The following is a 27378-nucleotide window of genomic DNA, read 5'->3' on the forward strand; positions in this document are numbered from 1 at the left end:
GTCACCTGCCTCCTGGGCACGGCTGGGCTAGAGGTAGGCATCCAAGCCAGGGCCAGCCTCAGCTGCTCTCTGTTCGTGGGAGCCAGAGAGTTTCATCTCTACATGTCAGGAGCTATGTTCTGCACCGCGTGGAGGAAGGTGGTGTGTAGTGAGAAAGGATGACCCACAAAGAAGAGGAGAAGAGAAAAATGGGCACAGTGAGTCCTGGCAATGTTCGGATGCTTGTTTCCAGTTTCCCTGAGGTCTAACTGGATCCCTGTCTTCTGTGCTTTTCTCACTCTGTGGATTATCTGGGTGTATTCAGTATCTCACGAAAGGTCACTCCTTTGAGCCAATATGAGTTGGGGAGTTGCTGTGGTTTTGCATTCCTTTTCCAATTTACCCCATCTTACCCTAGGCTATTGAACCTTACCTCTCTGATGACAGCAAAAATATCAACAAATAAGTTATACCAACCACATGCCAGATAATGTTCTAAGCTTTCTATAAATATTAACTCGTTTAATTCCCACAAAATTCCTCTCAGGTGAATGCGCTCCATTGTCTCTGTTTCATGGATGACGAAACTGAGGCACAGAGCGTTTAACTCCCACAGCAGGTGAGTGGAGCTGCTGAGATTTGAACACGGGCTGTCTGGCTTTGGAGGCCAGAGCAGCTGAGAGTCTACCCTGCTAGGCTGTCTTTGCTTTACGTGGTAGATGAGGCCAATCCAGATGCCACCGGCAACTGAGAAAGTCAGCAAAAGGGCAAGGGCAAGCACGTGCTGCCCCAGTAAAACTGTGGAACTCAGACTGGGACTCGAACCCGGCCACAACCCAGACTGGGACTTGAACCCACGGTCTTTTTTTTTTGAATTTTATTTTATTTATTTTTTTATAGAGCAGGTTCTTATTAGTTATCCATTTTATACCTATTAGTGTATATATGTCAATCCCAATCCCCCAATTCATCCCACCACCACCACCCGCCCCCGCCACTTTCCCCGCTTGGTGTCCATACGTTTGTTCTCTACATCTGTTTCTCTATTTCTGCCCTGCAAACTGGTTCATCTGTACCATTTTTCTAGGTTCCACATATATGCGTTAATATATGATATTTGTTTTTATCTTTCTTACTTCACTCTGTATGACGGTCTGTAGATCCATCCATGTCTCTACAAGTGACCCAATTTCGTTCCTTTTAATGGCTGAGTAGTATTCCGTTGTATATATGTACCACATCATTCGTCTGTCGATGGGCATTTAGGTTGTTTTCATGTCCTGGCTATTGTAAATAGTGCTGCAGTGAACATTGTGGTACATGACTCTTTTTGAATTATGGTTTTCTCTGGGTATATGCCCAGTAGTGGGATTGCTGGGTCATATTGTAACTCTATTTTTAGTTTTTTAAGGAACCTCCATGCTGTTCTCCATAGTGTCCATATCAGTTTACATTCCCACCAACAGTGCTAGAGGAACCCATGGCCTTTTAACCCATGGCCTGGTCTCAGGACTTAATGAAGCTCAGGTTCTTGATGTCTCGTTGCAGAAAGAATTCAGTGAGAAACAAAGTGGTAGGTAAGAAGCGGATTTATTTAGAGAGAAACACACTCCACAGACAGCGTGTGGGCCACCTCAGAAGGCGAGAGGCCCCGAAATATGGCGTGGTTAGCTTTTATGGGCTGGGTAATTTCGTAGGCTAATGAGGGGGAGGATTATTCCAACTATTTTGGGGAAGGGGCGGGGATTTCCAGGAATTGGGCCACTGCCCACTTTTGGGTCTTTGATGGTCAGCCTTGGAACTATCATGGCGCTGGTTGGTGTGTCACTTAGCTTATGCTAATGCATTACAATGAACGTATAATGAGGCTCAAGGTCCACTGGAAGTCCAAACTTCCGCCACCTTGGATCTAGTCGGTTCTAACCAGTTTTGGTCACATTCTATGGCTATGTCGTTCTTTTAATGGTTGCCCACCTTCCCTCATGTTTCACCAGTACCTAAAGAAGTTCAGGCCTTTAGGATGAGAGCGTGAGAGCAACTCCCAAGAGACAGACATCTCCAGGGAGGAAGACTATGCCTGTCCCATTATAGTCTAGTCGTTGTCTCCAAACCCACTCAATCATAGGCACATGCTTTCCCCTTGGGGCCGGGTGACTCTGGCCCATGCTAAGAGGAAGAGGTGTGCTCAGGCTAGCGGAGCAGAATCTTACGGTCCCACACTATGGCTGAGAGTAAACAACAAACCTCACATCAACATATCTTACATTTAGCATTTGTTGTTGTTCTATCACCAGAAAAAGCTTAGCCTGCACTGCCACTGTGCTTCTTGTCAGTTCCTTCTTGAATTTCTAGTAGCATTTGCTGTATACATTTTCATGTCATGCTTCCTGGTCTCTTGCTATGTTAAAGTTAAAAGAAGATAACAATTCTTGGAATCATTATACATTACACAGTGGAAGTCCTGTCTCTCATATCAAAGGGACACGAAGCAGAGGCGAGGTGATTTCTTCCCCCTACCTACTGTTATCAGCACTGTGGCCTACACCCCGAGTCATTTCTGGGAACACCGTACCCAGAATCGTGTGCTACGGGCCCAGCGGTTCAGCGTTAATTAAAAAAAAAAATGCAAATCTCAGCTTCAAAAGCAATAGCCTCCTTTGGAATTTAAAAGAGTTCTAGGTTGCTTGAACGTTGAGTGGAATTCCTGAGCCTGCTAACCGGTCACAGTCTACTAGCTCTCATAATTAGCACAAGACCACTGTGCTGTGCAAACGCCACTCAGCATTCAACAATGACTAACTGCTCCATTTCAGACTGCTTGCTTAAGAGTGGGGGGGTTTGCATCCACCGAGAGACAAGAGAGATGGTGAGGGCCCAAATCACCCACTCCTCTATCCCTTCACAGAACCCTGCCCATTCCACCCCTCCACCCCCCACCCCCCACATCCCAGCATTGTGGGTGACTCAATTCCAAGTCTTGTTTGGCTACTGAGCTGTGTGACCTTGGGAAGGTCACTTCCCTACTCTGAGCTTCAGTTTCCTTATCTGCAGACTCTGGGGGCTGAACTGGGTGATGCCAAAGGTCCCTTCCACCTCTAAGATGTAGTGACTGGGGGAGAGGATCTAAGATGTAGTCACTGGGGGAGAGGATGAAATGCCTCCTTCTCTGTTCAAACGCAGACATATTTATTACTTACTGAAAACCAACAGCACGGCAGACTCCAAGCAGACCATGGTAAGTGTCCCAGCCTCTTGCAGCTGTCCATATTCTACCTGTTATTGCCATGGACAAATGCAAGAAGAAGGACTAAAGATATCTGCAGAGCAACGTTTTAGAAAAATGGGCAGAGGGCAGCAACACAGTTAAATATATGTGTGCATGCAGCTATAATGGTCATGTTTACTACACTTTTATTTTTTAGGGAGACTATTAAAAATGTATTTGCTTGGAGATAATACCAAAATGAGCCACATGTTGTGGATGATGCGTGAACACCAAGGAGAGGGCCTTGCTTACCTCTGAGGGGTGTGGAAAGTTGGAGAATGCAAAGAGCCTGGTGGGAGCAGGGGTACAGTGATGCTGGGGGCTATGTAAAGATGCACCACCACAGACAGAACTGCCAGTGGGGAGCGGGTCCTAAAAGAGGATCGTTCTGGGTAGCAGAAACATTGAAGGTGGATTTTTACCTTGCTTGAGGATTGCAATAAGCCTCCTCTTCCACTTACCCTAACAAATCTTCAGTCAAGTATACTGTGTATTTATTAAGTGCACATGGGTATTTGAGGGTGTTGCCGGTTGGGAGTATGTGGAAGAGAGCCTGAGCTCTCATTTGACTGATGTTGGGGAAATCAGGGGCAGCTACTTGGATGGGGTGGTCCCAGCTGGTACCTGAGTTGCTCTCTCACTCCCTCTCATTATCTGTCTGGAGCTGGCCCATCGTGATGCCGGATGCACACATGCCTTAAGTCTTCACCTGAAGTGTCTTTCTTTTCCACCTCTCCACATTCTGCTCATTTCTTCACGGCCTAGTTTGTGCTTTCTTGATCACTCCACCCTCTCTCTGGCCTCATTCATTCACCAGTGACCACAAGGTGCCCCAGGCAGCTGTGTGCTTCTTGAGTGCAAATACCTTAGAAGTCCAGGGAAGGCAGAGCCCCTGTGGCTCTCTTTCCACGGTCTGGCCAATACCTAGCTTTGTGCCAGGCACACAACAGACATTCAGTTTCGTGGAATCGATAAACAAATGAATATTAAGCACTGTTAGTCAAATCAGTAGTGTCAAATATTCTCCGGAAGACAATGCTTATGCGAAAATATATCCCAAGCATTTTTTCTCTACCCACCCCTCCAAATACTTCTTCATAAGGATTTATTAAGACAGTCCGATGTTTTTGCAAACATGTCTACATTTAGGGGCCATCTTGTCCTTTGTGGCTCTCACTGGGATGTGTTCACTCTTCCATGGAACCTGCACAGGGCACCCACTAGGGTGCCAGTCTTCTTCCTAAGAGCCAGCCTACCGTCTGGCAGAGAAACAATCCCTCCAAGCTCCCTACAGCCTAACTTTACCAGGATATGCCGACAAAAGCATTTAGAGAATCTTTTAAATGCTCAGGTGGTCGTATAAGGCTCCTGCAAGAACTTCAGGTGATAACCAATGACAGCCACCGCGCAAGAAGGAAAGCAGAGCTGAGAGCCTTTCTCAAAGCCAAATCATCCACAAATTCCCGGGCCGGCTGCCTCTGCCAGGGTGTTTGCTGAGTGCGTCAGCTGTCCGTGGCCGTGGCCTTGGAGGTGCCCGTGGCCTTGGGCGTCTCTAGCCGCGGCAGCCGAGCGGCACGGCCCTGGCATGCTAAGTGGGCAGCACTGGGGCGCCTTTGTTTCTCTCCGTCTCCGAGACCCGCGTCCCTCTGCATCTTAAGAGGCTGCCCCCCACCTTCTCCGCCCCGGCCCTCTGGCCTGCGGACAGCGCCCCTCCGTGATGCGTGCCGGACACCCGGGGGTGGGGGAGACCCGGACCCAGCGACAAGGGAGGGGGCGCGCCTCCGGCTCGAGCCTGGGCACCTGCGCGGGCCCGAGGGGGCGGCCCCAGACTCGGGGGTCGCCCCACCCGCCCGCGGCCCCAAGTCTCGCGGTGCTGCGGCCTGGCCGGGTGAGCCGCGGCCCGGCACCCCCCGCCGCGTGACAAAGGCTGAAGCCGGAGGAGGAGGCCGATGAGGGGGCGGAGGCGATAAAGGCGGGGGCGGCGGGCGGCCGCGGCGGCGGGAGAGCGCGGAGGCAGCGCCCGCCCGCGCCGTCCTTTGTGTGGCAGTGGTGGCGGTGGCGGCGGCGGCGCCTGGGCCTGCGCTGGCCTCGCCTGCCCCGGGTGGGGCGCCCGGCTCCGCGCCGCCCCTCCTCGTCCCCGCCCGGCGCGCGCCGAGCCTTCCGAGCAAGATGGCAACCCCGGCGGCGGTCAACCCTCCGGGTGAGTAGTGGCCGCGGGCCCCATCGCAGCCCGCAGGCCCTGCCCGGGGCCGGAGTGGGCCGGAGGGACTGGGCGCGCCGAGTGCCCCCGGGAGCGCGGAGCCTGGCGCTCGACAACCCCTGGGGCAGGGTGGGGGGAGCGGCTGTCATTCTGCGCGGCAGCCTCAGCATCAGCACCAGCCGCGGCATCTTCATCCCAATCTCTGCCCCATCCCGGTTTCCAGGACGCGCCAGCTCCTACCCGCGGGCGGCGGACGCTGGCCTCGCATCCCTGGGAACCAGAAGGGCCAGTCCACGATCCACTTAAGTTCCGAAAATACCCAGCTTTGCCTCCCCCATCCGACGCCTTTTTCTCTTCCTGTTGCGGCCCCTGTGGCATCAGGCGTCAGCCGGTCGGGGCGGGTAGGAGGGTACCGCGTTGACCGAGGGAAAAGTTTGGACCCAGGATTCAACAGGGTGGAACTCCCCGGATGCTCCCCTGCCCGCCCCGCTCCCCAAGCGCTGGTCCTTTGAGCCCTTTGCGACTAGCTACTATGTATCCTGATCTTCAATGGACACACACACACACACACACACACAGTCTGTAGAAACGCAGCGTGGAGAAGCCCAGGCCGGTTCAACATCCTCTGCTTTCTAAGGCTGACCTGTTCTCAGGGTGCCGTCTATGACAACTGTGCTCAATGGGCAGATTTCAAAAAATGGGAAGAGTTCATGATCAGGTGGGAATATTGACCTGCTTTGGACTTGCAGCAGGGAAATTCTATTTTAGTTGGGAAAATGCCCTACCTTGTGAATACGACAGCCTGAGGGGTGTCCGAGAATGGAAAGGGGGACACCTAGACAGACTGCTACAAAGTTTTGGGTGCTGTGCAGTGACTGCCATGGCCATGGCATGGTGCTAGATCCCTGTGGAGGATGCAGGGAGAGTAAGAGAGAGGCCAGTCGTCAGGGAATTCCCCGTAGAGGGAGGTTGTGGGGTGGGTGGGAGGGTGAACACCCACAATGCCTAGCAAAGAAAAAAATGTGTCATACGAGTTAGAAGTGAAGGATTCCTTCCATCTAAAGTGGTAAGGGAAAGGCTTTTGGAGGTTGGACATTTTAAAACTGGAGTTTGAAGAACTGGAAGGTTTGAATACACAGAGCCCGGTGCTGAAGCGACTTGCAGGTACAAGGGATGGCGTGAGCTATGGTGGACCTGCTCTGAGCATGTGTAGATGCCAGTGGGTGTTTAGAGCATTAGGGGTATAAGAGGGAGCAGCGGAATATCACACAGACTGGTTTGGCAGTGGCCAGGCTTTAGAGGGCTTTGAAGGACAGGCTAAGGAGTATGGGCTCTTGCCCTACACATTATGAGAGAGTTCTCTGTGGTATTGAATAGGGTAGCCACATGGTCACAGTATTTGTGGAAGATTAATTTGTCAGCTAAGTTGAGGTACCATGGAAAGGAGGCAGCAAGACTGGAGGCAGGGAGGCGGGGTCAAAATGAGGCAGGTGCTGGGGAGGTGAGACTTAGCGGCACTGGCTTGGAACAGAAAGAGGAAGGACAGCACCATTGGGCAGGTGGAGGAGCTCAGACTTGCACTGCTTAGATTGGGGGTAAGGGTAAATGGGATGGCCTAGGAGGCACTGAGGTGGGGTGTCCATGGAGACACCGAGGTGAAGAGCCTCAGTAGTTCCAAGGACGGAGGTTGCATTAGCAAAGTAGGGAGCCTTGGAAGAACAGATGAGTTCCCTGTCCAGACGCTGAGTTTGAAAACAGCTGTGCCAGTTTGCTTGCGACCGAAGCCTGCCATTTCAACCTGTTCAGCTGCTTAAAAATCAATAGCAACTTGATCGATTTAAATGTTATGACATTAGAAAAAGCAAAGGAAGTTAAATGAGGATATTTTAGTCCAATGTAGGTTTATGTTGGAAATAGGAATAAAATCAGAGGCAATGTACATTATATATATATATATATATATATGTTTACACATATACACATATATGTACATACCCTTACATCTCTGTTTAAGGCGTTTTGTCCATAACATTGTTCCGTGAGCTTAATGGAATAAATACGGGGCAGCTGCTGGGCTTGGCGGTGCTGAGCACGCAAATGTCTGTGCCTTGGACTGTGGGACACTTGAATCAAGCAAGTGCAGGGCATTGTTTTTATCATTTGAAAAATAATAAAATAATTTGGCTTGCTTGATGGACAGTGATGTCTGTGTCTTTTCTCTGTTCGCAGAGATACCAGAGGTCTTGAGCATGGTGAGACCTTCTCAAGGGAAAACTCCTTGAGGGGGTCGCCTTTTCTCTTACCCACCCGTCTTTTCTTTGAGTGGCCCTCCGCGGTAACCCTCAGATCTGTGGGGCAGGTGGTTCTCTCACCGTGTGAATCGCGAACCTCTTTGGGGAAAGGGTGTAGTTTCAAGGGATACAGCTGAAGGTTAGAGCCCAGAGAGAGGTTTCAGACTTTTCCTGGCAATTTACCACCAAGAGAGGCAAGGTGCCCGAGCTGGACACCCAGAGTCCACCTCTCAGAGGCATGAGTCATGTGATGCTTCGTTGAATGCCTCCTCCTCTTTCTCCCACCCCCCCCCCCCCCAGATGTTGTTGCTTTGCAAAGAATAAGAGCTCAGTGAACACAGGCAAATGCACTGGGAGGCACCGAGGTTTATTTCTGCTGCTAATCTGTGTCCAGGGTACAAAGGTGACAGGCCATCACTTCCCCACCCCTACCCACTTGTTCCTTTTTCTGCAGCTGACCACTGCACACCAGCAGACCCATTTGCAATGATGCTTGTCTGTGATGTACGGCAGGGGCACTCTGGGGTCTAGGTAATGACAGATGAAGTTGGAATCTTCCTGCTCTCATGTATTCAGGTGATCTGAGCCAGGTTCAAACCTCTAACCTGCCCCTTCTAGGTCCCCTGTTTGGGTTTTCAGATTCTACCAGTTACTCTGGGGGAGGAGTGGTCTTTGGAGAAGGAAGGGTTTGTGTTCCAGACGTTCTTCTCATGGCATCTGCCACAGTACCCCTGGTCTGGTTCCCCTCTCCTGGGGCCTCTGACCCCTCCCTATTTCTAGGTCATTGCAGCCCCTACCTTCGTTGCTAATATTATGGTAGTGGCTGATTTTCTCTATTCTTTCTAGATAGGAAGAACTTACGTCCTCTAGACTAGAGAATGGAACTCTAGAATCTTCTGTTCCGTATATATGTATTATTTGTTTCACTTCCTTTGGGTGATTTTTAAGCATTTCTGATTTGTATTTAATAATGAAGGTTTGAATTCGTTTCATGCATGAAAGGGTACGTGCGGCTGAAATGGCACAGTTCGGAAGGGGACTGTTTTTCCAACTCCATTGTTTCCACCTTAATCTTGTGTAACTTAAGCATGAGGGACTCAGGTTCAAATTCAGACCAGTGATCATTAGGAATTATGCATTATCGGAGCACACTCCGAAATGATTATTTGCAGAGTGTTAATAAAACTTGCACATTTTTAAACTTCAGAGGTATGTTTTAAGAGATTTAGAATTTCTACTTTTTTCTGAAATCAACTATTAGATTTTTTTTCCCCTCCAGGTTTCTGGTCTCTGGCATTTTAGTTTGGAATTGATTGTATAGTGCAGAAGATTCTTGGCGCAAACTGCCTTAGATGGAGGGATATTTGGGTCGGTTCAGCAAACATATTGAACACCTTTGACCTTCCAAACACTGTGCAGGGCGGAGGGCAATGTGAACATCCCTTCCTCAACCTCTGGGAGTTCTGAGTCTGATAGGGGAGACGTCAAGACCAGGTTTATAACAAAAGGTGGAATGAAATGAACTTGACTAGGTGTGTATGTATCATGAGAGGAAGCTTTGTAGGGAGGTAGCTTCTGAAACCGGGCCTCTCAAAAACAGAGAGTTTGGCCTATAGAGAATTTAGGAAGGGTCACAGAGAGCTGGGGGTGGGTGTGTGGTGGGTGGATTTGTGAAAGTCTGGGGAACCGTCAAGTGGTTGTCTTCTCAGTGCTCTCAGGGACCCAGATGGACCCCCAAGAACGCTCGGGTAGAGTTAGAGCTTTGGAGAGATGCTAGCTGTGATTGCAAGCTGCCCAGCAGCACTGCCTCAGCTAGAGGTGGAACACCCAAACGAGCTGAACATACATGTCCAACGTCTTTACACACTGCATTTCGTGCTTTCTAGAAGTCTCTTGATTGCAAGATACATCATTATTTTATGTGCTTCCAAGAAAAACCTGCTGCCAGTTCAATGATGACGTACTATCAATCGTAAAATGCTCCTCCGTTTCAGTGATGTTTCAGAAGATCGCATTTAGAACCAGTAAAATACCGTGCATTAAGAAAAAGTCAATTTTGCTGCCTCACCACCTGTACGTAAAACATATGGTCTCTTTTTCCAGTCAAAAATGAAACAGAGTTTGCCCTTTAGGCATGTGCCAGGGAGCCCAGTGATGAACCAACAGCCTTTTAGCACTTGTCAAAAGATAGGAGTGATATCTAAAAAAGAGATTGATTTATTCCTCAGTCAGTATTTATTAAGCAACTAGTATGTGTCAGTTATGGGGAGCTGCGCTAGCTTGAGGTTGGGAAGAGCTGGGCTGGTTCGAGGAGCCAGAACAGGCCAGGGTGGCCGGAGGACGGTGGGTGAGCAGGGGCGACGGGGGTGTGGGAGACCACTCACGGAGAGGCATGGATTGGGGTACGGGGTTGAGGTTCCATTCTAAGAGCAACAGAGAGCTAGACGGGTATTGAGCAGTGGAGACACGTGATCCCACCCGCAGTGGCTGCTGTCTGGAGAGCAGATTGGAAGGAGGACAGCGGAGAAGCAAGGGTCCCGTTAGATGTTGCTGACGTGGACGGGGGGTGGCATTGGGCGTGGAGAGAAGGAGATGGAGTTGAGATATATTTGGGGGCCAGGACGCCATGCCGAGCAGCCCCAGGGGCACTAGTTATATCCTCGGCCATCCTTGCAGTCGGGCAGGGCGCCTGCAGCACCTCTTTTTTGCGGGTAGCACCATAACTGTAGGGTACGGGGTTGGGAGAGGGTGCTGAGGGGGAGGGAAGAGTCAAGAATGAGTCCCATCTTTCTGTCCTGACAGCTGGGTGGTGGGAGGTGATGGGGAGATAGTGAGGCACACGTGGCTGTGGGGTGTGCTTGAGGCTTCTGCATTAGACGGTTGGGTGCAGGTGCCCAGGAGACACAGAGGTGGAGCTGCTGGGGAGACCGAGGGCCGTGTGGGCCCAAGGGATCTGGGCTGGAGAAATAAGTAAAGAGCAGCTTCTCTAAATGCTTTCCTTGGGGAAAGAGATCAAGGAGAGTGGAACACTTGGACCAAATCCCCTCAGTTCCCCAGCAGTGCCTCCGTTACTGCTTCATCGTCAGCCTGTGCTGAGATTCACCAAGATGCACGGAGAAATAATTTCTGTATCTTTTCCAGAAGCATTACTCCACTCACAGTGTCAACTCCGTGCTGGGCCGTCCTTAGGAAAGGAACGTCCAGCAGAGTTGCCCAGGAATGGGATATGCTGTGTGAGGAGCTGAGGGCGCTTTCACACACAAGCGGGTAGGAGCCGTGCAGGTCAGGCTGATGCACTAGTTTAACACACAGAACTTCTTGTTCAATGAATAAAAATGGACTCCCGCTTCTAGTCAAGCCCTTTCCCACTTGAGGGCTTTTGCTTGTGCTGTGTTCCTCTTCTTGGGCTGATAAACTGCTCACCTGTCCCTTCCTCCTCTCTCCCACCCCCTCCCCACACCTAACCATTTCCGCATCCGACTCCTTTTGTTTCCTTATGGCCTCAGCTTGAATTCTTACTCCATTGGAGAAAGCCCTCCTGACCCCTTTATCCAGATAAAGTGTGCCTGTAATGCATTCCACCAGGGCCCCGCAGGGTGGACTCGGGTTGGAGCTCTTCCTCTCATGCGGAATGAAACAGTAAATCACCTAGATGTTTGATCCATGCCTGTGTGTCCTGCAGCTCTGGGAGCCCCCTGAGGGCAGGGAAGGCACCTGTCGCTGACGTGGCCCCAGCATCCATCATATTGCCTCCTGTACAGCGGGCCTGCGGGAAGGTTTGCTGACGAGTGAATGTCTGGACGCCAGACAGTTGCATCACAGTTTTGTATGTGACTGCCTTGAAATGCCCACCTTGAAGAAAAGAAAGCATGTGCCCTGTACCTGTGGGTCTCTGAAACCAAATACACCAGTGCTGTCTAATCTAGATTCTGATTTTTATTGGTGGGAACTGATTTTGATCTGAAAATCCTACCAGAATAATCTGTCCCCACACCCGTGCCTCTAGACTTTATAATAAGGCCTTGGAAACACAGATATTATCCTTCTCCCCAGAAGGAGGGCAGGGCAGACTGGTAGTAGCCTGGAGACCAGCTGGTAGTGGTGGAAGACCCATATCCTCACCAGATTCCCTGTGAAAGCCCCACAAAGGTCCTCCCCTTTGGGGCCTTCTGCTCTGTGTGCGAAACTGTTGCTATGGCTTGTGTAACCACCAGCAGTTACAGATAAGGTCCCCCGGGCTGGCTCTCCATCCAACTGCCCCCCCCGGAGGGGCTGACACGGGTCCCAGAAAGGCAGCATGGAGGGGCCACAGGCCCTGGAGTTGGAAGCGAGACCCTTTGCGAATAAGTAGAGTCTGCGTGGCTTTCAAGACTGACTGTAACAATTGGAACATTTTTCAGGGAAATCCACAAAGAAGCAAAAATGTTCACAAGTAGGTAATTCCTGCTCTTGTACATTGTACAGTAACATGGGGCATCTTTTACTGCTCCAGTTGTGTTGTGAGAGCAGCTAAGCAGAGCCTGGGAGGGGTCTTCTCCTAGCCCCCGCTGAGGAGTTGGCTTCTTTCTTCCCCATAATCACTTTTCCTCCTGAACACAAGAAAGATACGTGTGGATTATGAAAAATTTGGAAACTGTACATAAGTGCCAAGATAGTTCTACTACCCACTATTAAGAGTTTTGTATATGTTATTACAGACTTTTTAAAAAATGTCATAAGTCAACACAAAATAGAATTGTTCAGAACATACCATTTTTTTGCACCTTCATTAATAGGAACAGTGTATCTTACCAGAGATACTGAAGTGTTCTGATTTATGGCCTTGTCATAATTTTTTGACTTAGTCTCATATTTAGGCATGTAATATTCGGTGTGCTTTTCCATTTGTCAAAATTATACACAACATTGCAGTGTACATCCCTGTATGTAAATATATAATTACATGACTTTTTTCCTTAGGGTAACTGCTAGAAGTGGAATTAAATAGCCAAGTGGGTTGATATGTTTTTATTTTTATATTGCTTTCCACAGAGGTTAAACCAGAGGCTCAGAGGGGTTCAGAGACTCACCTGGGGTCCCTAGGGCATACATGGACATGAGCTCAGATGCTCTGCTTCCAGCTCTGGGCAGGGCCCTGCAGCCCCCGCCAAGCTCCCCTCTGCCCCCCGGGTTCTGTATGCACCCCAGCCCTGCCCTTACCCGTTCCCTTCTTTCACGTGGCCTTCCCAAACACACGTGCTATAACTGTCCTGGAAACCTTTGATCCCTGTCTGTTGTCCGCACATCCTCCTTGTTTGAACTATCCATCCCCCACCAGACCACCTGGCTGACCAGCCCCCAGACTCGGAGAGCACGGGGCGTGGTAAGGTGTTGTCCTTCCTGCCTGCCTTCCGTGGCATTAGACGAGCTGTGGTGGTTACTGCCACTTCAGATACAGATTCAGGAGGTTTTAATAACGGAGGGTAAATGTGTTTGCTTTTGGTTTTGATGATCCCTGCTTTTCTTCCACAACTCTAAAAAAATAGAGACCAGCTGCAGGTGGCACTGGGCACCTCTGCACCCAGGCTCAGGTAGCAAAAGGAAAGGCTTGGATATTGGCAGCCTGGGATGATTCTGGGGTACTGTGTCCAGGGTGAAGAGCACCCCGGGGGGTTGGCCCAAGCCAAAACCAAGTTCAGTGGGTGGATTCAGAGCTTTCCGGGAGCCAGGTCAGTGGAGTGCCTTGCTGGTAGCCGAGTGAGGGACCAGAGGAGAGGAGGGTAGTCTTCCGTACACGGGGCACTCCTGGGGGCCCTACAGTGACCTACTCGTGGCCATCAGAGGCTCTCTGCCTGTTGAGCAAATTCCCGCCGGTTTCTGTCTGGCCTGCCAAGCTGCCCTAACAGCAGTTCAGGAAAATCCACTGGAATCGATAAACGATTGATTATTTATCAGGAGAGCCACGTGGTTGCTCCTTACAGACAGCAGTAGATGAGCTGGGTTCCAGACTTCGAGGCAACAGCAAGTAGCAAAGTTCATTTTGCCCCCGTTTATTTCATTCATAGCTGTCATCAAATGCTATTCTCTTTCTTCTCTCGGAGACTCTGACTGAGCCAAGTGGCAGAGCATCTAAGAACCCTGGCCCAGGGGGGCCAGAGGTGTGTCCACACAGTGCTTATCGACTGGGAGACATTCCGGGTTGTTACAACATCGGGGGTGGGTGGGGAGGTAGGGTGGGAGGTGGCATCTTGGGGGTGGAGGCCAGGGATGCTGCTAAACATCCTACAGTGCACAGGGCAGCTCCCACAGCAAAGAGTGACCCAGCCCCACATGTCACCAGTGCCAGGTTGAGAAACCCCGGTCTATGCGGACAGGACTTCTCGTAAGCCTCTGGGCAGTGGCAACTGGGAAAGGAACCCAGGAGTTCCATGGGGTACACAGCTGGCAGAAATGAAGGGGCTGGCCCCCGAGACCGCCACTTCAGAGTACGAAAACATGGTGGCTTTAGAAACAAGATGGTACTTCTCAGAAAATTATGATATCCATAATGGAAGTTAATTTAAATGTGAAATAACACAACTGCCCGAATTTTTTATTATTATTTTTAGAACAGCATTGATGTTTCTATCACATCAGCAGGTTTAAAACGAGGCATAGTCTGGACTCATTTGCCATAATTTGATATGCTTGATGGATTCCAAGTCCCAAAAAGAATGAAATGAATGAATGTGATCAAGGATCACAGCTGTGTTCTCTCTCTTTGAAAGCATTTTACATCAGAAAACTTCTAATTTGTTTCAGCCAGCCTTCCCCGGGCACCCCTCTGCCACCCCTGCACAAAGGGTGAGGTGCCCAGTGCTGGGGGTGGCCTCTAGAGAGATGCTGAGCGAAGTAGGTTGGGCTCACGTGTGTTCAGCCAGTGTCCACAGCAGGCAGGGGCAGGACAGTTTTATGCAAATGACTGGCGGCTTGTTAGAGGGCAGGAGCGAATGTGACCCCGCCCCCCAGCTCCTCCTGAAGGGCAGAGAGAGCGTGTGTTACAGGAATGGCTCGGGGCGCACAGCTCGATTTAGCGCCAGAGTACGTACCTTTTCCTGAAGTCAGCCTCACAAACCACAGGTCTCTGTTTCCCGCTGCCTGCCCGGCGTCTTGTCCACCTCTCCCTCACGTTTTGCAAAGCCAGCACCTCCTCCACGCCCACCTCCCCCAGGTCCCCTGTGGCAGTGAATGGCACCACACTCCATTCACTGGTCCAAGCCCGACATTAAGTATTTTAATTGCTTATCCACCTAATTAAACAAATATCAATTGAATGCCAACTCTGTGCTCACAGTGGTGTGCAAAGCCAGGCGTGGTCCCCGCCCCCGTGGAGCTCACTGTGGGGAGAGTCGGCCGTTTATTAAACAGTCACATGCACAAGGGTATTATTTAAGTATCAGGAAAAAGAAAGGTGTCTTTGTGTCCAAATGCAACAGGAAGCCATTGAAGTGTTGTGAGCAGGGCTGTGATGTACTGGGAGGTGGATTTTGAAAAGATCCCTCTGGCTGTTGAATCAGGCTGGCCTGGTGAGGGCCTCCATCCTCCCCGTCCATGGAGGGGACCACCGGGGCCTGCTCACGTGGCAGTGGACATGAAGTGGACAGAAGCAGGTGGATCCCTGAGATATTTAGGAGGTAAAGCCAACAGAACCAGATGATGGATCAGATTGAGCTGATAGAGGCGGCAGTGGCTAGGTTCCCAATTCAGTCACGGGAAGGGTAGTGTGCTGTTTCCCAAGACGGCGAACGTTGATGAGGTCCTGGTATTTTGGTGGAGGTGGCAGGGAGATGACAGACTTGGTCTTGGGACATGTTGAGTTGAAGACATCATGAGTTCAAGGCATCCAAGTGAGGATTTGCCAGAAACCTCAAGTTGCTTCATTTCCCCTTTAGAGTTGGGATTTTCTTTTTTCACTATGGTACCCCAGTGGCTTGAATGAAGCCTGCCACATAATAGGTGCTTAATAAATATTACTGAATGAATGAATGGATGGATTGGTCTCCAAGTCCCCCAAATTGCGAACCAATGAGAAGCAGCATGACCACTACAAGGTTCCTTTTTTGTTTTTAGTAACTTTCTATGCTGAAGTAATTTCAGGCTTACAGAAAAGTTGCAAGAATAGTACACAGAACTCCTGTATTCCCATCACCTAGATTCCTCAAGTGTTAACATTCACCACCTTTGCCTAATCAATTTCTTCAGTTTTTCTCTCTCTTTATTTTCCTGAACAATTTGAGAATACATGGTAGACACGATGCCCCTTTTAGTTCTAAATACTTCAGTGTGTGTTCCTAAGAATAAGCACATCCTCCTACAGAGCTACAATGTATGATCAAAATCAGGAAGTTAGTGGGACTTCCCTGGTGGTCCAGTGGGTAAGACTCAGCGCTCCCCAATACAGGGGGCCTGGGTTCGATCCCTGGTCGGGGAACTAGATCCTGTATGCATGCCACAACTAAGAAGTCTGCGTGCCACAACCCAAACGATCCTGCATGCTGCAGCGGAGATCCCGTGTGCCGCAACGAAGACCCGGCACAGCCTAAATAAATATTTTAAAACATGTTTAAAAATCAGGAAGTTGGCATTAATATAACACTATCATCTAAACCACAGACCTTATTCGTATTTTACGGTTGTTCTTCATAGCCAAAACCATTTTTTTTTTTTTTTGGCTCCAGGTTTAAACCAGGATTACAAGTTATGATGTCCCTTAGTCTCCTTTAATTCTGGAATTATTGCTGTCTTTTTTGGTTTGTTTTTTTCCCTTTCATGGCTGTAACATTTTTGCTGAGTACACGCCAGTCCCTTTATAAAATATCCCTCAATTTGGTTTTGTTTGATGTTGCCTCACGATTACATTGGGATTTTGCTTTTAAATTTTTTATCAAGAAACCCCCCTAAGTGATATTATATCACAAGGCTGCTTTTAGCAGGCATTACTTAAAAGCGAGTCTCTGAGTCGATGAAGTCAAGGTCCTGTGCAGATAAAGCTAAGGAATGATTAGTGGTTCCACGTGCCATTCCCTACGTGCTTGGCAAACCTCTTTGGGCTCTATACACCATATATAGGTAGCTTCAGATGCTCCTTGTCAAGTGCAGGTCCCAGGGTTTTTGGGTTTTTTTAAAAGCCTGTGAGGATAACAGTTTCCTAACTAAATATCAACTTCACTTGACAAATAAAATAATTATAATCTAACTGTGTAAGGATTATCATATCTCTAATAACGTCAATAGGAAGTTGACATGTTTAATTACCAACTTTCCTAACATACAGGTTGGAAAGCTTTTCAGGTAAGTTACTCATGTGCAATGCCTGAAACACACTGCAATTAACAATCGGATCTTCCTTCAAACAGTAATTAGTGTATGATTTGTCCTGCTCTTTGTGGCTGGTGCATATCCAGGTTTAGATGTGTATTTGTGTTTACTTTAGGAAGTGAATTTGCTGCTGCATTTTTTTTTTCTTTTTTTTCTTTTTGGCTGCACCACATGTGAGATCTTAGCTCCCTGAGCGGGGATCCATCCCGGGCCGCCTGCATTGGAAGCGTGGAGTCTTAACCACTGGACCACCAGGGAAGTCCCCTGCTGTTTCTTCTATAGTCCACTTAAAAACAAGTTTGCATTTTATTGTGACTTCATAAAGAAAGACCTAGTGACTTAAAAATCATGTATTTTGGGTGCATAATTTGCCTGCAGAAACTTGCTGAGTTTTTCCCCAAGATCTGAGAATCCTCGTCCTCCCCCCTTCCCTCTACCCCCTCTTCCCTTCTTTCTTTCTCCCTCTGTCTCTTTCTCCTCCTCCTTCGTCTTCTCCTCCTTTCTTCCATTTGTCCTTCCTCCATTCCTCCCTCTCTCCCTTGGTCCTTCTTTCCCTCCCCGCTCCCCCTTCCTTTGCGTCAAAGATCCAAAGGAACCAGAGAGGTTGGAAACGTTCGGGTCACCGCAGTAGCTCATGCTGGGTCACCTTGCTACAAGTATTTAAAAACCCAGACTCCTCTACTGTGTGAGTGGTGACAGTGTGAACACATCAACTCGGGGACAGTAGAGGCAAAGGTCTCAGTTTTCCCATCTGTAAAATGAGGTGACTTCATCGAGCACTGACTGTGCTGTGTGCTCAGGATTCAGGTGAGCAGAACACTGCCCCCCGGGCTCGAGGCAGGCCACGGCGGATGCGGTGACCGTGGCTCGTGGGCTGGCTGGTCACCCTCTCGTGGCCGCTGCCTCCTCACGTGTACAGTGGCGCACCTCATTCGGTTGCACTGTGGATTAGATGGTCCTGTTTAACACCTTTTGGGATGGGACCTGGCACCTGGTACACACTGGGTCAGTGGTGACTTTGCTCCCTGTAATTGTTTTTCACGGGGGCGCGGAACAGGGACCAGGGCTCAGAAGTGAAGGGCATCTTTCCAGCTGGGCAGGGAAAACTTGGGGAACAGATAACCAAATGTGCTTATGAAAGCAGGCAGTCTGATGTTACCGGGGCTCTTCTGTGCATGTGGGGATCACAAGCTGTCCCCGCTCCAGTATTCCTCCTCCCAGGCTCAATGCTGGGGAAGTCCCCGCCCTGCCTGTGTTCCTTACAGCCCTGGGAAGAAGTACATGAGCCACAGGGACAGTCCCTCCCCCACCCTGCTGGACTCCAGGCTTTTCCCTCCTGTCGTGTTGTGACTGTCCTTTTCGCCATCCCTCCCTGTTTGCTAGACTTTCTGCCCTGGTCCTGCCCCTAAGTGCAGACCAGTGTGTAATGCCCTGCCCCCCACTTCTCTGCTCCCTGTTCTCACTGGCATAGTGTGGTGGGGGAAGGGTCCCATCGCCCTAGAACAAGTCTCCCTCCTGGCCTCTTCATACTCTGGACAGACTGGGATGGGCTGACCACCCAAGAGGGTCTCCTGTTGAATGCCTAGGGCTGCTGTGACCTCAGACGTGGTGCCTGGGCGCCTGGAAGTGGCCTCTGCAGGTGGTGGCTTGGTGCCCCTGTCTCCTTCCACCTCTTGAACTGGCGCCACTGGGCCTCAGGCTGTATCCCAAGACATTTCAGTTTTGCACAACACTTTGTGGACAGACTAGGAGTTAAGACGTGTGTCTTCTTTGTTCAAGTTTATTCATTCGTCTTCATCCATTCAACAAATATTCATTAACTGTATGCCCTTTATTAACCATGGTGCTTAAGTGCTAGGATTATACTGGTTAGAGAGAACGGCGCAGTCTGTGCCTTCAAGCATTTACAGTCTTGCAGAGGGCAGCTCCTCCCCTGAGTCATTCAGGCTGAATGTTCGCGCAGGATCTGTTAGGCCCATCTACCACTAGGTGGCGCAGTCACACAGGTAGCTCAGTCACTCAAACTCGACCTGCCTCAGAATCACCAGGAGGGTGGCTTGTTAGTACCAAGTGCTGCTCTGTCCCAGAAGCTCTGTCAGTAGGTAGGGGTCGGGTCAGAGAGGGGCTGGGTTGACATTTGTATTTCTGACAAGTTCTCAGGTGATACTGCTGGTCTCTGGACCACCCTTCAGGTCCACAGAAGCAGAAGCAGCTAAGCCAATACTGTGCCCACTGCCAACTAACTCAACCTGTCTCAAGGCTTCTGGATCTGTGAACTTAATGGATCGTCCTGATGGCTGGACGTAATAGCCTCATTTCACAGATGAGGAAGTTGACAGCTGGTAAGAGGCAGAGCTGAGACTGGCTCCGATTCTGATCCTAAGTTCACCCTCTTTCCACTGTCACACTGGCTCTCCCTGGGTGCTTTGGGAGAGAAGGAGGAAGGTGAATGACTGAGCGGACCTGGGGAGATGTGAACTAGAAGTGTGATAGGCATTCCGGGCGGCAGGAGAGGTGGGAAGAGTGCTGTATTCGTGCCCGGTCCTGGCTCTGTCCGGCATGGGCCTGGTTTGTGCCCTTGGGCACCCCGCTTTTTCTCTTTGAGCTTTTATTTTCTCATCTACAAAATGAAGGTTTGGACCGTGGTGTGGGGATTTGTTTCATTTATTGTGCTGAGTATTCAGTGGGCCCCTTCTATCAAGAGACTGACTTTAGGGCTGAATTTTTTTTTTTTTTTAAGTAAATTCTTTCTCTCTAGCCTCTCTTTCTGGAAATTCTGTTAGTTAGATACAGACCTCCTGGATTGATCATCTCTCTCTTCTCTCCTTCCCCAGCTCCTTGATTGCTTTGGGGAGGTTTATATTTCTTTAGAAAACAAACCTCCAGTCTCATTCCTTGGGGGAAATGCCAGCTTGTTGGCATTAGGGGTTAGAAGTTCCTTACTGTCATTAATGGTGTGTCGGGAAGAAAGAGAGGATGAGGCATGTGTCACTGGGCCTCCTTTAACTGGAAAACGGTGGCTTTTAAAAGAAGCATCTAGATTCACTTTTCTTTTAAAAGAAAATGATTCTCTAACTGTGTAAAACAACAGAAGCCAAACTATACCACCATGTACTACTATTTACAACTTGAAAAAAGTGATTTAAAGGTTTGAAAATAAAAGGACTGACCATGGTCTGTCAGGCCAGTGCAGACAAAAGGAAAGCTGTGATCACAATTTTAAAATCAGTAAAAAGGAAATTATCGCCAAAACATCTAATGGTGCAAAGAAATTGTTACCCTATAATTTATTGGTTTTGAACCTTAATGGACCCAACAACACTGTGTAACTGATATGAATTTCTTATGATACCTTGCGTGGAAACCCCATCTTATTGCTTTATTTTTACCCATCAAATTAAACCTGCCTCATCTCTGCCAGGTTGGCTGTTGGAACATCCATTTTCATTTTTCCGGGGAAGATACACCCTTTGGTCATTTATGACACCTTTGGACCTTACACAACTCAGGAAAATTGGAAACAGGCGTCTGGTCGTTGGTGGTTCCCAGTGAGATGCTCATTACCCAGACCCTCAGGTCTGATTGAAGGCAACCTGCTGGCTAGCTGTCATTTAGTCCAAGTGGGCTGTCAGGAAATTATAGCATTGAAAAATAAACAAAATTAGGAAACTGGTGGATGAGTTAAATAGCTACTAAACACAGATGAATAGGGAATTAATGAATTAGAAAGTGGAATGAAAGAAATGACAGAAGTCAGCATAGAGATCAGAGTTAGAACATATCAAAGAGTGGCTATGAGACAGAGACTAGGCTTCCTACTTCTTTTTTTTTTTAATTGAAGTATAGCTGATTTACAATGTTGTGTTAGTTTCAGGTGTACAGCAAAGTGATTCAGTTATACATACACATATATCTGTTCTTTTCCAGATTCTTTTCCCTTATAGGTTATTACAAAATATTGAGTATAGTTCTCTGTGCTACACAGTAGGTTCTTCTTGGTTATCTATTTTATATATAGTAGTGTGTATAAATTAATGCCAAACTCCAATTTATCCCTCCTCCCCGCCGCTTTCCCCTTTGGTAACCATAAGTTTGTTGTCCATGTCTGTGGTTCTATTTCTGTTTTGTATATAAGTTCATTTGTATCATTTTTTTAGATTGCACATGTAAGCGATATCTTTGGCTTACTTCACTTAGTGTGATAATCTCTAGGTCCATCTGTGTTGCTGCAAATGGCATTATTTCATTCTTTCTTTATGGCTGAGTAGTATCCCATTATATATGTACCACATCTTTTTTAAAATTTATTTCTTTACTTATATTTATTTTTGGCTGCGTTGGGTCTTCATTGCTTTGCGCAGGCTATCTCTCGTTGCGGCGAGCGGGGGCTACTCTTCCTTGCGGTGCACAGGCTTCTCATTGCGGTGGCTTCTCTTGTTGTGGAGCACGGGCTCTAGGCGCACGGGCTTCAGTAGTTGTGGCACGTAGGCTCAGTAGTTGTGGCACACAGGCTTAGTTGCTCTGTGGCATGTGGGATCTTCCCGGACCAGGAATCGAACCTGTGTCCCCTGCATTGGCAGGCAGATTCTTAACCACTGAGCCACCAGGGAAGTCCCTGTACCACATCTTCTTTATCCATTCATCTGTTGATGGACATTTAGGTGGTTTCCATGTCTTGGCTATTGTAAATAGTGCTGCTGTGAACATAGGGGTGCTTGTATATTTTCGAATTATGGTTTTCTCTGGATATATGCCCAAGAGTAGGATTACAGGGCCATATGGTAGCTCTATTTTTAGTTTTTTATTTTATTTTATTTATTTTTAAATTTTTATTGGAGTAGAGTTACTTTACAATGCTGTTAGTTTCTGCTGTACAGCAAAGTGAATCAGTTGTACATATACATATATCCACTCTTTTTTAGATTCTTTTCCCTTATAGGTCATTACAGAGTATTGAGAAGAGTTCCCTGTGCTATACAGTAGGTCCTTATTAGTTATCTATTTTATATATAGTAGTATATACATGTCAGTCCCAATCTCCCAATTTATTTTTAATTTTTTAAGGAACCTCCATACTGTTCTCCATAGTGGCTGTATCAATTTACATTCCCACCAGCAGTGTAGGAGGGTTCCCTTTTCTCCACACCCTCTCCAGCATTTATTGTTTGTAGACTTTTTGATGATGGCCACTCTGACCTCACTGTAATTTTGATTTGCATTAGGCTTCCTCCTTCTTATGTGCATGAATTAGAATTCCAGTCAGAGATAGTAGGGAGAACAGGGGTGGGGCAATATTCGAAGACAAGAGGCTGATAATTTCCCAGAAGTAACGAAGGGCATTGAGCCTGAGATTCAGAAGCTACAACAAATCCCGGAAAAGATACAAAGAAATCCCAACCTAAACAAAATGTAGTGAAAACAGAGAACACCAAGGACACCGAAAAATCCTAAAAGCAGTAACAAAGAACAGGCAGATCACCTACACAGCAGTGGCAGTGACAGCCGACCCTTGAACAATGCGGGGGGTTAACCCACATACAGCCTGTATTCCACATACAGCTCTCTGTATTCCCGTTCCTCTGCATCTGTGGATGCAACCCACCACAGACCGCGTAGCTCTGTAGTATTTACTATTGAAAATATTCACGTATCAGTGGACCCGTGCAGTTCAAACCCGAGTTGTTCAAGGGTCAGCTGTAGGTTGATGAGTGACTTCTTGACAGCAGTAATTCAAGCCAGAAGACAATAGAATAATAATTTCAATACGCTAGTTGAAAATAATTGTAAACCTAGAATTCTAAACTTTACAAAATTTTTCTTTTAAGAATGAGAGGAAAATAAAAACATTTCAAGATAAATAAATCAAGAGAGTTACAGATTTCATCAAAGAAGCTTGTAAAGGATCTAATTCTGGGAGATGGTAAGTAACCCCAAATGGAAGTCCTCAGGCACAGGGAGGAATGCTGAGCGAAGAGAGTGATGAACACAGAATAAACATACGTATGCTTTGAATATAAATAAATAATACTAACATGTACTTTATGGGGTGATCAGAGGTAAAGCTATGCTATTCAGGATTACTGAACTCTGCCAAGTATGTGTAGTAGTATTTCTAGAGTAGTAATTCATGCATATAGAGTATATAACCTTCGAACTAGCAGAACAACAAAGAACAGAATGGTGTATATAACCCCCATCTCCAATAAAACAGCAACAAAGGAGGGGAAAAGAAACAGAAAAAGTGGGACAAAAAGAAAAAAAGCAGTAGAAATAAGTCTGTACATGTAAGTAGTCCCAATAAATTAATAAGCCTTTGTTTCTGGATTAGGAAACAAAGACTGTCAAATTAGATTAAAAATATATACGTATAGTCATATGTGGTTTACTAGGATCATATTTAAAATGTAATACAAGGAAGTGTGAAGTTTTTCCATTGGAAAAGTTTACAGCTTCAATAGGGCGTGTTTTATTTCTTAAGGTGGGAATTTTTTGTATAAATTTCGTTCCCTTTTGTATATCTTAACATTTTTCATAAGTTAAAATTTAAAAGTCAGCTTAGACCAAGTTAAATATCAATGGAGAAAATATTTTTAAAGTATGTGAGGAAGAGTTAATATCAATGTATGTATATCTGTACACGTGTGTGTATGTGTGAGTGTGTGAGTCTATGTGTGTATACACAAACAATAAAAGGAAGACTAAAACCTCGAAGACCATTTTTGAAATAAAGAACTAAGCAATTCAGAAAATAAATAAAAATAATCACAATTATGTTTAGATTCATTGATAACTAATGAAATAAAAGTCAAAACAAGGTATACATTTTGCTTGTCAGTTTGGCAACAGTTAAAAGCACTGTAAAATCTTGCGTTGGCCGGGAAGTTCGTTTATTTCTGGTGGTAGTAAATGTGTAAACTCTCTGATTCAAGTATGTTAATCGATTTTAAGAAAATAATCAGAGTGAGAAAATACCTCATACAGAAATGATTTTTGCAGTGTTGTTTATAAAACTGGAAGCAATCTAAATGTCCAACAATGACAAATAATGGTTAAATTATTTGTATGTATTTTAAATGGCCTATCATTTAGGCATTACAATGATGATATACTTCTATTTTTATTGACAGGAAAAAGCTTCATGATTTATTAGTTGAGAAAAGTAAATTCTATACATAATATGATCTTATTCACATTAAATATATCTATTTTTATTTGTATTTATATATGTACAGAAAGGGGTCTGGATTCATATTCAACAAAAAGTTAACTATGGTTATCTCTTTGTGTAAGCTTTTTTGGTCTTGTAATTTATAATCGAATAAAATTTTAAATAGAGAATGTGTTCCTAACTTAGAGGCCATATTTCGTACTGTGTGATTAAAAGCAGTAGCTTTTAAATCCAATGTACGTTGGTTTGCATGCATTTTAGCTCTAGCCGTTACTTAGCTGTGTGACTTTAGGCAGATTACTTAGCCTCTTAACTTTGGTTTCCTTATCTGTGAAATGGAATAAGAACAATACCTAGCTTCTGGAGCAGTTGAGCTACACGGTGTCTGTGCCCAGTACATGTCAGCTGTTCCCATCCCTGGAATCATTCTGGCTCTGAGGACCATTTCCACATGGAGCTGAGAAATGATTCTCAAGTGATCTGAGCAAGGGCAGCTTTGAGCAGTCAGTGTGGAAGCACACAGCAACTCGTAACACTAGGAGCACGTACCTGTCAAAGGAATGAGTCACGTGATCGGTTATGTCACATGTCCTTTTCAGTGTCTATTGAGATAAGCACAGGTTGTTTTTTTTTTTTCTTAGTTAAGCTATTAATAGATTTCCTAATGGTGAATTATCTGAGTCTTCCTGGAATAAAAGGTACATGGTAACACTGCATGGCTCTTTTAATGTTATTATTGTAAGATATGCTGGATCTGATTTGCTAAGATTTTATTTAGGGCTTTTCCATCCATATTAATGAATGAGATTTTTCTGCAAATACAGAATTTGTAGTGTAGCCAGTGAAGTGTTGTGCTTGTCCAATAATTCATCATATATGCAGATTACAAATATTTATTGTGTGTGTGAGAGAGACACAGAGAAGAAAAAGGAGAAGAAGAAGGAAGGGAAGGGGAAACGAAGGGGGGAGGAGGGGAGGAGGAGGAGGAGAAGAAGGAAGGGGGAGGGGAGGGAGAGAAGGAGGGGAGAGGGAGAGGAGGAGGAGAAGGGGGAGGGGAGGGGAGGAGGGGGGGGAGGGGAGGAGGAGGGGGAGGGGAGGAGGAGGGGGAAGAGGGGGAGGGGGAGACTCAGAGAAAATAAAATCACAATATATTCGCCAGGATTCTTTCACTCTCAAAAGACAGACGGCCCAGTTCAAACTAGCTTAAACAAACCATGCAGGAATTATTGTTCATAAAGTTAGGATCGCCAGGCGGGCGTTTGGCTTCAGATAAAGATCCAGAGGTGTTAGCACTGTACCTACGGCACTGTTTGTCTTTCCTTCGGTCCTCTAGCCCTTCCTCTTGTGCTGGTTTTAATCTCAGGCAGGCTCTCCCCGAGTGGTGGTCCAGTCACATCTCATCAGCGAAACTCCTGCAGAAGTCAGATGATAGCACTGAGCCAGGGTCTGTTGCCAGGGGATGCAGTACTCTGACAGACCAGATCTGGGCATGTGCCCACCCCAGGAGCCCTCTTGGGGTCCCACTTTAGCCACATGGACTGTGAGTGTGTGTGTGTGGGGGGGCATATCTCAAACGTGATTCTCAGCACTGTCACCAAAGTGCAGAAGGGGACGGGACAGGCAGTTCAACAGGTGATTGATTACCTGTAAGTGATCAGGTGCTTTTGTGTGTCCCAGGTTGTGGTTACTTCATTTGGTTTGCACACCACTCCCATGAAGTTTTGGTTTTGTGTCACTTTACTCCCGTGTTTATTGGGGAGATGCTCAGAAGCTTTCCCACTTTGCCAGGACTATAGAGTGGTAAAGTCAGTCCAAGTTGAGGACTCCTCTCCCTCAGTGGGGCTGCTTCTCCGGTCAGGAGGTGGAAGCCAAAGTGATTGTACCTGTACTGCTTCACTATCACCTAAAACCTTTCCTTTCAGTTGTCTGAGTCATAATTTTCCTTTGGTTTATTGACAAAACAGCTTTTGCTGTTTTCCTCCCAAAGAGCCCTAAAAAGACAAACAGGTAGAGAATGGATTTCTAATTTGTCTCACAAACTCAGGCTTCCAGACACAACTGAAACCCAGAATCTTTGCTTCAAAGATGTGAATGTGCAGCTGTCTCTATCTATGGTTGCTTCCAAGAATCTGACATGAATTTTGTAACATTCCTTGTGAAAAATAAATCTTGTTTTGCAGCACAAAGCGCTGAAGTTGAAGGATCACATAAGACGTACAGCAAACGAGCTGTTAAAATAAACACTTATCGCAAAGATGTTTTTGCAGAGTAACTTGGGATATTAGCCCATATCCAGCTGCTCTTGACCAAGTCTTGGCATACTGAGTGTTTTTGCTTTACAATATTGAAGGTCCGCTCAGAGTAGCCTTGTTTCTGTCAAGATGAACATAAATGAGATGATCAAGATGAGGATGAACAGGGACTCAAATGCCTTTAAATGGCTCAAGACAAGAATGTCCTTCTTGGGAGCCTGAAATGCTGTGTAATCTTTGACTTCTTAAATGTAGAGCAGACTTCCTGTTTCTGCGAGTGTGGCTCACTAAATGGCTGTTTTAAAATCTGAAACCCTAAGACGCACGTTGCTTTTCCACTCTCTTCGATGAAGATAGCTATGTCAATAGCATCTCTACAGGATGACCTCTGAGGGTCGTGATCCATATTTGCTCCCTATTTCAGGTTCCCCAGTCTATCCAGGAGGCTCGATTGAATTAAGTACTCTTTAGAAATGGAGATTTACCATTTATTTGGTGTATGGATAAAAGCGAAAAGATGGAAATGCAATTGATTGCCTTCTGTGGCCAGGGAGGTAGATTCTTGAGGTCCGTGCTTCTTCTCAAGATAAATGTGGATTATCGGTAGCTCCTAACAGCTCCTGGCTCATGCTGGCCAACATATTTTCCTTCTTTTTTTTTTCTTTTAAGATTTTTTGATGTGGACCATTTTTCTAAAAGTCTTTATTGAATTTGTTACAATATTGCTTCTGTTTTCTGTTTTTGGTTTTTTGGCCTTGAGGTGTGTGGGATCTTAGCTCCTCAACCAGGGACCGAACCCACACCCCCTGCCTTGGAAGGTGAAGTCTTAACCACTGGACCTCCAGGGAAGTCCCCTGGCCCCCATATTTTCTACTTTGAGCGTAACT

General features: G+C 46.9%; 1 protein-coding gene across 2 annotated transcripts in view; it reads left to right on the forward strand.

The window, feature by feature from the left end:
• The first annotated feature begins 5289 nt into the window (after window positions 1-5289).
• The window catches only part of ARNT2 (aryl hydrocarbon receptor nuclear translocator 2), a 197945-nt gene continuing 175856 nt past the window's right edge, over window positions 5290-27378 (forward strand). For both annotated transcript variants that reach the window (XM_029236793.1, XM_029236794.1), the window contains exon 1: window positions 5290-5444. In XM_029236793.1, the coding sequence (XP_029092626.1) occupies window positions 5414-5444 (31 nt within the window). In that variant the 5' untranslated portion in view covers window positions 5290-5413. The remainder of the gene's footprint in view (window positions 5445-27378) is intronic.

The sequence above is a fragment of the Monodon monoceros genome, unplaced genomic scaffold, assembly GCF_005190385.1.
Source record: "Monodon monoceros isolate NGI ecotype Baffin Bay Population unplaced genomic scaffold, NGI_Narwhal_1 Super_Scaffold_21, whole genome shotgun sequence".
Lineage (NCBI taxonomy): Eukaryota > Metazoa > Chordata > Mammalia > Artiodactyla > Monodontidae > Monodon > Monodon monoceros.